Below are 12,793 nucleotides of genomic sequence, written 5' to 3' on the forward strand. Positions count from 1 at the left end.
CCAGGGAGGGCTTCTTAAGGAGGGGCCTCACCACCGCCTCCTTTAGGGCTGCGGGGAAGGCACCCTCCCGCAAAGAAGCATTTATAATTCCCTGGAGCCAGGCTCGTGTCCCCTCCCGAGCCGCCAGTACCAGCCAGGAGGGACACGGGTCCAATAAACATGTGGTTGCATTCAGTCCCCCCAGGATCCTGTCCACGTCATGGCATTGTCTCCATCTTACCCTCAACCTGCTGCCAAGGCAGCCTTGATTTCTCTTTTGTTCTTCTCTTTGGAAGTGGAGATTTTCTTCTCCTAATTCAAAATTTTCCATATAGACCAGTGGTGGCAAACCTATGGCACGCGTGCCAGAGGCAGCACTCAGAGCCCTCTCTGTGGGCACACGCACCTTGCCCTGGAGATGGCAACCGTCCCTCTTCAACCAGCCACCCGCTAACTCGCCAAGCTCCCACGTGGCTGGATGCATCCCAGCATGGCTGGTTTCCCTCCTTCCCCCACATCCCATCCCTCCTGGCCTTGCATGCTCTCCTTTTCCCGGGCACGACCCACTGCATCGCCTCTTCAGCTGTCGGCTGCCCATCCAGCTCAGAAGCGGCTTCTCTGAACTTCTGGCGGTGGGCTGCAGAGCCCCAGAGTGCGCCGGTCGAGGGGCCAGCAGGCTGTGGCTGCTGACGGACACTGTCGGCCCCCATGCGCTCGCTGGCTTCTGTGTGCGGGGGTCAATTGTGTCAGGCAGCAGCCGCCCTGGCCCATGCCTCACCTTCCCTGCAACAATGGCACCCCCGCCCCGCCCTGCCTCGCCTTGCCCAGCCTCACCACGCAGGACGAGCCTCCTGCCCACCACCCCACCTGCCAGAGACCCCCTGGATCTTCCCCAACCCTGCCCAGCCCCCACAGATATTCCTCCCCACGAGCAACATTGAGGTGACCACGCCCAGCTTGGCCACACCCACCCAGTCTGCCATGACCACAGCCATGCCCACCCAGTGAGCCACGCCCACCTGGCACCCAGCGATAAATAAGTGGGTTTTGGGTTGCAGTTTGGACACTCGGGCTCTAAAAGGTTCGCCATCACTGATATAGACAATCTAGAAGACAATCTAGAAGACACTGGGGATGATGCTGGCAGAGGCAGCTATCTGCCCAACCCCAGTTCCACTCAGCTGTGGAAATGCCTGCCTGATCATTGATTACTGTGCCTCGATGCCATGTCTGATTCTTGGCTTTGATTGTGAGAGAGACCAGGTATTCCATCTTTTCCCACTTCTATTGGAATATTGGCTGCCAGGAGATTGATAAATCTACCCGATAGGCATTTTACTGTGGGCAGTGGTGGTGCATAGCTATTTGCTTGTGAGTTTGTAAAATATCCAACACAGAGAGCAATATGGAAATTGGGCAGGGGGGAAGAGGGTTCTTGGCCATCAAAAACAAGTTATGGGAGAAAATTGATTTGGGGGGTGGGGAGAAAGAAAAATAAAAACCAGAGGCACAGTAGTGCTAAGAATTCTCTGTTGGGGCTTCTGTGATTTTTGTGTTTTGATCTTTAAAGCAGACTTTGTTTTGGGCTGGGTTTGTTGCTTGATACAGCTATATCTGTTTCTCTGACAGAACAATTAATCTCTTGGATGATCAACAGCTCTGTCAGAAGGAAATAATAATAATAATAATAATAATAATAATAATAATAATAATAATAATAATAATAATAATAATAATAATAATAATAATAATAATAATAAAGGGTGCTGCAAAAATATAAGAGGAACCAAAGAACAATTGATGGTTAATAAATTCAGAAGGAATACCACTAGAAAAAGTTGAAAGGATCACGCACCTTGGTCCCAATTTACATGAAAGCTGGGACATGACCGTTGAAGTAAAGACAAGGATAGAAAAAGCCCGAACAGCATTCTTCAAAATGAAAAAGGTCTTCTGCAGTCACGACATAAGCCTAAAACTGAAAATCAGGCTTGTCAGATGCTATATTTTTCCTATCCTGCTCTATGGAGTAGAGAGTTGGTCTCTGACAGAAGGCCACCTGAAGAGACTAGAAGCATTTGAAATGTGGATTTACAGGCAGCTGTTACGTATAAGCTGGGTTGACAAGATCAGAAATGAGGAGGAGATAAGCTGCCTGGGAAAGCCAAGGGAAATCATCAAAACGATTAAAAAACTAAAATTAGAATATTTCGGACATGTGATGCGACACCCAGAAAAATACGGCATACTCCATTTAATCCTCCAGGGAAAGATTGAAGGCAAACGAGGTCCAGGCAGAAGAAGAACATCGTGGCTTCAAAATCTAAGGGATTGGTTTGGACAAAACTCAGCAGCACTTTTTCGTGCGGCTGCTGATAAAAACAGGATCACCAACATGATTGCCAACGTCCGATAACAGATATGGCACAAGAAGAAGAAAGAAACTGATTTTGAAGAATTCAAAAAAAGGCAAACAAATTTGTTCATGGCCTGGATTGATTATAAGAAAACATTTGATTCTGTTCCACACAGCTGGATTGAGAAATGTTTAGAATTTTTTGGAATTAGCAGCAACATCCAGAAATTCCTGAAAACTTCCTTGAAGCTATGGCAAACTAAGCTGATGGCCTGTGGAGAAGAACTTGGTGAAGTTGAAATCAAATGAGGAATCTTCCAAGGTGTTATTTGTACTTTTGATGGCGCCACTAACAAGCATTTTGAACAAGACGAACTATGGCTATGAATTGGCAAAAAAAGGGTTCAAAATTTCCTATTTGCTCTATGTGGATGATTTAAAATTGTTTGGAAAAACAAAAGCTGAATTGAGCTCATTGCTGAAAAACACAGAGGAGTTTAACAGAGACATTGAAATGCAATTTGGCATTGGCATATGTGCAACAATTGCTGTTAAGGCAGAAAAAATGGTTGAAGATGGTGGATTCAAACTTGATAATGAAGAGTTGATAAAAGCAGGAACACCAGAATAGAGATACAAGGACTTAGGAGTTTTGGAATCTTCTGACCTATTGCACAACCAAGTCAAGAAAGCTACTTCAACAAAAGTCCTGAAAATCTTGAGATCAAAGCTGTGGAGGAAATATAATGATGACCAGGACTTAGGGGACAGTATCGATTGTGAATATGTACAGATGGCCCCTCTCTCTCTGGTCACTTGCAGAGTCCTGGATGCAGGGTCATGAAAGGACAGCAAGGACAACACCCAATGTCCTAACCCACCCGAGAACATACGATATCTTTAGGGAAACACCCAAAAGGGAATGTGTTTAGCTACTTCTGCTTTCTCCCTTCTTATCTATAGTGTGCCAGACATACTGGATGAAATCTTTATCTTATATGTGTCAGCTTTGCTGGATGGGTTGCTTATGTAATTAGAAATAATAAATACAAGGATTTCTTGTCATTCGGGGCTCCTCTCATTTAGAGGAGTCCGTCTCTATTTAGCTGAATAAAAATGTAAAGCTTGAAGGCAACTTCTGGTTTCCTGTATTTCTTTATCAAGCAAAACCTCAGAACCTGCATATCAATAAAGGCAATTAACACCTGGGCAATGCTTGTAATATGATACTCAGTTGGAATAATTGATTGGACTCAGGTAGAACTTGATAATTTGGATCAAAAGACAAGAAAATGACAAAGCACCATGTTCTGCAGATCTATTGTATTTGCCAAGATCTCAGGACTTCCAATGGTGCATTGGAAGATCTGCAAGAAATATTACTTGCCTGCAAGCAAGAACTGGTGGGACCATAAAATGGAGCAATACCCAAAGGGCTGCCTAGATGCATGGAAAGTTTGAACTTATTAGACCTGAATATCCTGACTTTGCAAAAAACCTACTTGTGTGCTCTGAGGAAGATGAGAGCTATGCCAGAGGTTCAACCGTACTGGACAGCTCTCATCAGAGAAGTCAGAAAAATAAAACATATGGTGAGACATAAATTTCAGAAAGCCATACCAACTTGGACGTCACCCAAGTTAACAAGGTTCACACTAGATATTGAAGTTCCTGGCTATCTGGTGAAAAATGGGCCACAGGACTCAGGACTGGTTGTCTGAGCAACTAGGGCTGGAGGCTGCAGAACTACTGAAAGAAAAGGTGTTTATCGATGGCACAATGATACAGGTCAATGGTGAAAGACTGGGAGAGGTTAATATCAAGAATGGAATATTTCAAGGAGATTAACTATCACCTCTACTATTTGTTATTGCATTGATTCCTCTGTCAACAATACTGAATAACTCAGGCCATGGCTATCAAACATCAAAAACATCTGCCAGACTATTCCACCTCCTTTATATGGATGATCTGAAGCTGTATGGAAAAACACCATCTGAAATAGAATCGCTGCTCAACACTGTCCATATATAGAGACAAGATATTGTAATGGAGTTGCAGAAGAAGAAAAAGGGGCTTTGGGAGAATATCTGAATGACAATGAAGATGATGCACTGATTTTAGTAGCTTACTGACTACTAGAGAGACCAAACTGGCCTTACAAGAAAAACCAAATGAAGTACAGAATGGAGGAATGGGAAGACAAAGCACTACATGGCCAATACGTTAAAATAAAAAACCAACTCCTAATAGACAAAATGATCTTGGAAAACTGCAAGAGAAGGAAGACCAACCCAAATGTGGCATGGATTGACTACAAAAAGGCATTTGATTCTCTGCCACATGACTGGATAATCAAGTGCCTAGAAATAACAAGAGTCAATAGAAACATCAGAAAGTTTGTGCAAAGATCGATGTCACAATGGAAGACACAGTTGCAGGTCAATGGTGAGAGACTGGAAGAGGTTAATATCAAGAGAGGAATATTTCAAGGAGATTCACTATCACCATTACTATTTGTCATTGCACTGATTCCTCTGTCAACAATACTGAATAACTCAGGCCATGGCTATCAATCATCAAAAACATCTGCCAGACTATCCCACCTCCTTTACATGGATGATCTGAAGCTGTATGGAAAAACATCATCTGAAATAGAATCGCTGCTCAACACTGTCCGTATATACGTATAGCCAAGATATTGCAATGGAGTTTGGCTTGCACAAATGTGCCACACTTACTATCAAACAAGGAAAATAGTGAAAACTGAAGGAATCAAGATGTTCCACAAAAATAACATTAAAAGTTTTGATGAGGAAGATTACTACAAATACTTGGGTATCTTTCAAGATGACAACATCAAGCACACTGAAGTCAAGAAATAGAGGTGAATACATCAAGAGAGTGAAGAAGATCTTAAAGTCCAAACTCAATGGAGAAAATACCATGAAGGCAATCAACACATGGGCAATTCCAGTAATTAGATACACAGCTGGAATAGTGGACTGGATTCAAACAGAACTAAAAGCAATGGATAGGAAGACCAGAAAAATAATGACAATGAACACAGTGATATTGACAGACTCTATCTACCAAGGCAAATAGGTGGGCATGGAATGCTGCAAGTACATCAGATGGTTGAAGAAGAAAAAATGGCTTTGGAAGAATATCTAAAGGACAATGATGAAGATGCACTAAATTTAGTATATCAGGAAGGCTTACTGACTACTGGAGAGACCAAACTGGCCTACAAGAAAGACCAAATGAAGAACAGAATGGAGGCATGGGAAGACAAAGCACTACATGGCCAGTACATTAAAAAAAATAACTCGGAAAGCAGATAATAACAAGATCTGGCAATGTCTAAGACCAGGAAAGAAAGAGACTGAGGGACTAATTCTGGCTGCACAAGACCAAGCCTTAATAACAAATGCATACAAAGCCAGAATTGAGAAGACAGCAACGGACACTAAGTGCCACCTATGCAAAGAAGCTGAAGAAACAGTGGATCACCTAGTAAGCTGCTGCAAGAAGATCGCACAGACTGACTACAAGCAGCAGTATGACAAAATAGCAACAATGGTGCATCGGAAGATCTGCAAGAAATATCATTTGACTGCAAGCAAGAGCTCGTGGTACCATAAAATAGAGAAAGTAATAGAAAATGAAAAAGTTAAATTACTCTGGGAATTTAGAATTCAAACAGACAGGCACCTGCCACATAATACCCTGGACTTAACAACTGTCAATAAGAAAGACAAAAAAGTCTGGATAGTGGACGTAGCAGTGCATGGAGACAGCAGAATAGAAGAGAAAGAATTGGAGAAGATAACAAAATACAAAAATCTACACACAGTAATAGAACGACTGGGGCAAAGGCAAGCAAGGGTAGTACTACAATAGTAATAGGTGCCTTGGGTGCAATCCCAAAGCAACTGGACCACCACTTGGACATCATTGGCATTGACAAATTCCCCACCAGTCAATTGCAAAAGGCGGCTTTACTGGGGATAGCTTCCATCCTGTGATGATATCTGTAACACCATCAAACATCTAGATCTGCCTATCCCAGGTCCTTGGTAAGAGTAGACAAAATGCCAAATCCAGTCTGAACATCTGGTTGACTACGTGATGATCAACAATTGGCTGACTATACGAAGATTAATAACAACAACAACATTATAATAATAGTAGTAAAGTAGTAGTAGAGTGGTAGTAATAGTAATCTTGAACGCCCAGCCAGGAACATCCACAGTGATGGTCAGGGGCTTCAAAATGGCAGGCAGAACTAAGCCATTGAAGTTCAGCACAGTTTTATGTATGTGCAATCCATGTGATTTATATTAAACAGGGATAGTACTTAGATCACCCTGTTGCTCCCTCCATTTTTTGAAGCCACTGACTGTTGCTGCAGGTGGTCCCACTTCCAAGCCGCCTTTCTCCAGCACATGTTCAGCAAAAAAATGGGTGGCTGGTTTTCCTGATGGTAGGAAATATAGGAAGGGAGAAGGACAACTGAAAAACCGCCCATTGCTAATTTGATGCCACTCCTCGTTGTATTACAGTGTCTTCCTTTTTGCTGATAATGTGGTAATGCTAGGCTGTGGGTCAGCATGAGTTATTTCAATATCTTTTTCATCAAAGAGAGGAAGGAAGCACATTTGTGTACTGGTGAGGATGAACCTCCACATCATCATCCTAATCCTGCTCAGAGTCCCATGTGGCTGAGTTTTCCAGCAAAAAAATTGCCTGTTTTCAATGGTCACATTTTAAGTGTGCTGAGTGCCACATTTTGTTTGTTCACTATAAACCTTTTTTTTTTAAAAGGTAGCTTTTTTCTCTCTCTCTTCTTATAGTCTTGAATTGTGGAAGTGTTCACTACCTTGAATTATTTCTAAAAATAATAAAGGTGGGATACAAATAAATAAAATTCTGTATCACTTATTTATTTCAAGTTTACCTTGCAGGGTTTTTGTGAATGTACATTAGGAGATGGAAATTAAGCATGCATCTATAGTCCCTTACAACTGAAGGAGATTTTAAAAAGAGGGATAAAATAGTTGTACAGTAGTTTCATATAGACCTACAGTTAATAAATCTATCCCAATATATACTATATAACCTATGTAGTATGTATTAGAATATCTTTTAAAGATCAGAGGAGGCAAAAATAATCATCCACAAAAAGTAAAAACGTACAGCACAGAAACTAATAGATGTTAGAATTTGGAAGTACTATGTAAAATGTGTGTTTGACATGCAAAGTAAGAATATATTGTGGTGCCAGGCAACTGCACTCTTTTCTAGCATATGTCTTTCCATCCCTGCCTTTTGGATTTTACATTTCCCCCATTTTAACATAGGCAATTCCAATTGGAGCTTTCTGCCTCTTGGGCATTCTGACCACCACCACCATCACCCAAAATATTTTGTGCATTTCTGCAAGGCCTGGCATTTTCCTAAGTTTTCTGATACCCTCCTCTGGTAGACAGATGATGCTAATTTGATTAATAGACAGCTAAATAGAAAATAGGATATAATGTGATTTGAGCTATAGAGAGTGGATTGAAGGCAATTAATGTAGTTCCTTTGCTAGAGTTAAATAAATCTAGAGCTTGTGTAACAGTTCAGTGGATTTGCTATAAACTTCCTGAAGGATAGATGGAATACTAATGAAACAAAAAAGACTGTAGAAAATGCAAAGTAAAAATACTTTTGTTTATATCCTAAGCCCAGGAATATGAACATATAGAGGTGCAGAACAAATATTCTCAACATGTTCTAGAAACAGATATCAGACAGACAGACCCAGTCCTGGAGTTTTTCCAAATCCACGTTGATCTTAGAAATTCCACACAACTAACAGGTACTTCCCTCATTTGCAGAGCAAGCAGGGCCCACTACAAAAGTCAAAATTAGAGAGGCAAGAAATCAGAGCTGACCAGAGGACAGAGATGGGAGAAACATTTGACCTTGACATTCTGCTTTTCTCCAGCCTTTAGGCACACTTTAATTTGATTCCTTCTGCAAATAACTGGACCAACATAGTATCCCATATTCTCTGCCATTCATTTCCAAATGTCTCCCCTCCCCCCATCTGTTGTCTTGAATTAAGTTTGGAGCATATCAGTTTTCATATTATTTTTTCCTCCTATCTCGCAATAATATGTAACTTACTAATTTTCCTTGCATTCTTACTGTTTGATTCATATTAATGCGCCAATCTAAGTTTGAAGGTATAATATTGTCACTTTTCCATGAGATGGGTGGCCATCAAATATAAAAAATTGGATTGGATTGGATAGGATAGGATAGGATAAATACACACTTGTGTATACTTCTTCAGTTACACTAAGACTTCAAGTAATTATGTTATGGATAGATTTGTAGCCATCTTACCCCCTCTCTCAGAGAACTGATTAATTTGAGTGATGGGTGGATACCAGCCTGGATACAGCTATTACCAGGGGAAAAGGCAGCTGCTTAATGCAAATGTTTTGCACTTGCCAAAGTAAGAATGGCGGAATATTTAAATTTTTAGCATCTTTATATATGAGGGCAATTCGGAAATAAACCTCCATTTGGTTATCAATGACAGACACTCACAGTTACAGAACGTTTATTATACAGATTAGAAAACTACTAAAACATTACTTTTCAACATAATCATCATTCAAATTGAGGCACTTGTCATAACATCTTACAAGGTTTGAAATTCCTTAGTTGCTTGGCGCCAAGTCTGGGCTATGGGAGGGGTGATTAAAACATGCCAACGGAACTGGTTCAGAAGTTCTTGGGTGCATCTAGCGGTGTGCAGGCGAGCATTATCATGAACCAACACCACACCGGAAGTCAGCATACCTGATGCTTGTTATTGATGGCTCGTATGAGTTTTCATAACATTTCACACTAGACTTCTGAATTGATGGTTGAACCACACTCCATGAACTTCACTAGCAGTACTCCTTTGGCATCTTCACATTTGCGGGATTTTCTATGGCACCACTTCCGGTGTGGTGTTGGTTCACGATAGTCCACACATCTTAAAGTTGTGTTTGAAAAAACTTGCTTTAGTTCACTCACCAGTTTAGACCATCTCTTTTAATTGAAATCAATGTTTTGTACTATAACACTCATTTTTCACCTCCCTCAGGTTAATTAAGTCACATTAACAAAGTCATTCTGTTTTTCTTTCTTCCTTTCCCCAGCTTGTCCATCATCATTTGAATAGCAGTGTGACGCACCCAATGCCACCAAAGACTCATTCTGAAGATCCCTTCTTCATTGTGGAAACCATTTGCATCTGTTGGTTCTCCTTTGAACTCCTGGTGCGATTCATAGCCTGCCCAAGTAAGCCAGCTTTCTTCAAGAATATCATGAACATGATTGATTTTATAGCCATCATACCTTACTTTGTTGCCCTTGGTACAGAGTTTGCACGCCAGCGTGGGGTAAGCCAACCTGCCATGTCCTTGGCTATCCTCAGAGTCATCCGGTTGGTGAGAGTCTTTAGAATCTTCAAACTCTCCAGACACTCCAAAGGATTGCAAATCCTAGGCCAGACGCTTAAAGCCAGCATGAGGGAGCTGGGCTTGCTCATCTTCTTCCTCTTCATTGGGGTCATCTTGTTCTCCAGTGCTGTCTATTTTGCAGAAGCTGATTACGGACAGTCAAATTTCTCCAGCATCCCTTCTGCCTTCTGGTGGGCTGTGGTTACCATGACGACTGTGGGATATGGTGACATGTACCCTGAAACTATTGGAGGCAAAATTGTGGGGTCTCTTTGTGCCATTGCTGGAGTACTCACCATCTCGCTTCCAGTACCTGTCATTGTCTCCAACTTCAGCTACTTTTATCACCGAGAAACTGATTGTGAGGATCAAGGTCAATACACCCACATTACAACATGCCCATATACCCCACCACCATCCCCAGAACTTGCTGCCATCCAAAGGAAAGTTCATAGCCATGAGAAAGCTCTACATAGGGAGAAACATGGGGATAAAGAACTTATTGTACCCAGTTCAGAATTTCTAGATGGTATGGTGCTTACAGGCAATTCAGAAGTGCCCAACAAACGTCTTGTGACCCAAGTGTGATCATCTCATCCACCCAAGCAATTCTTGCCTGCTAGATGCCTTTCCTTACCTCACCTCAGCATATTGAACTTGAAAGTTCTGCATAATAAGGCCATGAGCCAGAAGTCTGATCTGTTGTTGTGCTTAAAAACTAGTAATGGGTTCAATGATATGCTTCACATTAATTTAGAGGGGAGGGTTTGGAATGGGACTAATTACAATGAGCTGCCAAAGGATCAGACTATATAGTAAGAAAAATGAATTAAATTGCAAAGAGGCAGTTCAACAAACATCTGTTCTGCCATATTGTTCTTTTGTAAGTTGGAGTTGCAATCAGTCATGAAAAAGGGTTTTCTTTCTGCTTTTTTTATTTCCCTTTACTCTGTTACCTACCATCCTTATGTGACTCAAAAGGGCACGAAGATGCCTTCCTGAAACCATAGCACTGTGTTCTTGAGTTACATCTGCTGGATCATTCAAAGGAACATACCCAGGACAAGCAGACCCCAAATAGCAAGTGTGGGGATAAATAAGGGAGTGCTATCAGGCAGTCATTTTTGATTCAGGATATTACAGGCAACATTGTCATCATGCTAAGAAGGAACAATAAATACATCTCTAGGAGAAAGCCTGTTGTTGCTCTGCTGCTGCTGCTACTATTGCTGTTACTGCTGCTTCTACTACTACTTCTACTACTACTGCTGCTACAGGTTTTTCATCAGCCTACTTTCCTAACATAGGACTTCTTTACTTAGATTATACAACAGATAATTTGCCTTCATGTTTCTGGGAATTTACTTTGAAAATTGCTCTTGTTTTTTAAGCAATAGCAAAACTATAGTGGTTGTATAATGTGTTTTAGAATCTACTTTCTTTTCTTCTGAAATTTAGTGCAATCCTCTTCTCAGCACATTCTTCTGATTCCATGTTCGGTCCCCTAAAAAGAAAGAGGACAATTTAATATAACATTAAAACCAAGATCAACCCAGTTAACTATACCTCAAACCAGCCCAACTTAAAAAAAGCAGGGTAAAGGAGTTTAGATTGTGTAACAGATCTTATGTGGGTGCATATATGCATATCTTTGAGACAACATTGACTCATAGCAACTACTAGGACTAGTGTGTCCAGGTTTTTGTTTTTTTTTGAAAACCCAAAATCTTTTTGGGAAGTGGTTTTCTATTACTTTCTTCCTGGGATGAGAGAGAGAGCAACTAGCCCTAGGTCACCTAACTGGCTTTATCTCTAAGGCAGAAATCTCCTGGTTTCTAGCCTGTTGCCTTAATCACAAACTGGCTCTCCTTAGAATACCATTAATACCATCAATGCCATAGTCCTTCAGCACTATGCTTCTTTTATCTATGGTGCCAAAATATTGTGAGTTGTTCCTGGACAACCCAATAAGACTTTCCTTACAAATATGCACAATCCATTTTGCTCTTCCATTGCTTTTGGAACAAAAACTCTTCTGCTTCAATTTAACCACTGTCAAATTCATTCAAGAAGAACACAGACCTTTCACATCAAAAGCCAGATAACTGCTAAAAACCCTAGCTTTTAATTCGGGTTAACCTTCTGCTAGCTATTGTCGAACAGTTTATTTTACTTCATATGCTTTAGAGCAGCTTTTTCTAACCTGATCTCTTTCATGTTCACTAGATGACAGCTCTATTCTTTCTGGCTGGAGTTTATAAAAGCTGTAGACCAACAGTTATAGAGGGCACTAGACTGGGAATGATTGGGTTAAACATTGCCCTATAAAAGTAATTCCTCTTTTTTAGTTATCCCATGAAATATTGTAGGAAATGGAAGTGATGATGGGTCTGAAAATTTTAATAATAAATAGCAATCAGGTGGGGAAAAAATGAAACTGAAAAAGAGAAAAACCTCCCCTAACCCCCATCTCCCAGTCACTTTATTTGTCTTAATAAAATTTGTATTACATGAGTCTTAAAATGAGAGAAAGGGAAGAGTTTACATTTTGGTTAAACAACAGCACTTTCTCTTAATTATATTTGTTTTATCTTAAAGTAGGGCAAAAAGAACTATATAAATAAAAAAAGCTTCTTGAGCTCAATTAAGCTTAAAGGACAGAGTGTGAATAAATGAATCTAAACAGTAGTGTGAATTGTGCGAGTGAGTACAGAGGCTACAGATATCTCAACAGAAATGCAATACAATAGAAATGGCTGGCAAATAGATAATGTGGTAAGTTTTAAAAAAACTATAGCTATGGTTAAATTACCTCCCTGCCCATTTCTTAGATCAGGAACTTAATGACAAAGTTATGCTATGTAGAATATGTTGTTAACAAGAGTGGGCAGGGTAGGATGAACATATGCAAAAGAAGACAGGATTCCTGCATCTTCCTCTTGGAAGA

General features: G+C 40.7%; 1 protein-coding gene across 1 annotated transcript in view; it reads left to right on the plus strand.

Annotated features, from left to right (window-relative positions):
• KCNA7 (potassium voltage-gated channel subfamily A member 7) overlaps positions 1-10,777 on the plus strand; it is a 31,702-nt gene extending 20,925 nt beyond the window's left edge. The window contains exon 2 of the mRNA XM_015810184.1: positions 9,544-10,777. Coding sequence (XP_015665670.1) covers positions 9,544-10,434 — 891 coding nt within the window. The 3' untranslated portion in view covers positions 10,435-10,777. The remainder of the gene's footprint in view (positions 1-9,543) is intronic.
• Positions 10,778-12,793: the final 2,016 nt, after the last annotated feature.

The sequence above is a fragment of the Protobothrops mucrosquamatus genome, unplaced genomic scaffold (assembly GCF_001527695.2).
Source record: "Protobothrops mucrosquamatus isolate PMUCROS unplaced genomic scaffold, P.Mucros_1.0 scaffold7, whole genome shotgun sequence".
In the NCBI taxonomy this organism is placed as follows: Eukaryota; Metazoa; Chordata; class Lepidosauria; order Squamata; family Viperidae; genus Protobothrops; species Protobothrops mucrosquamatus.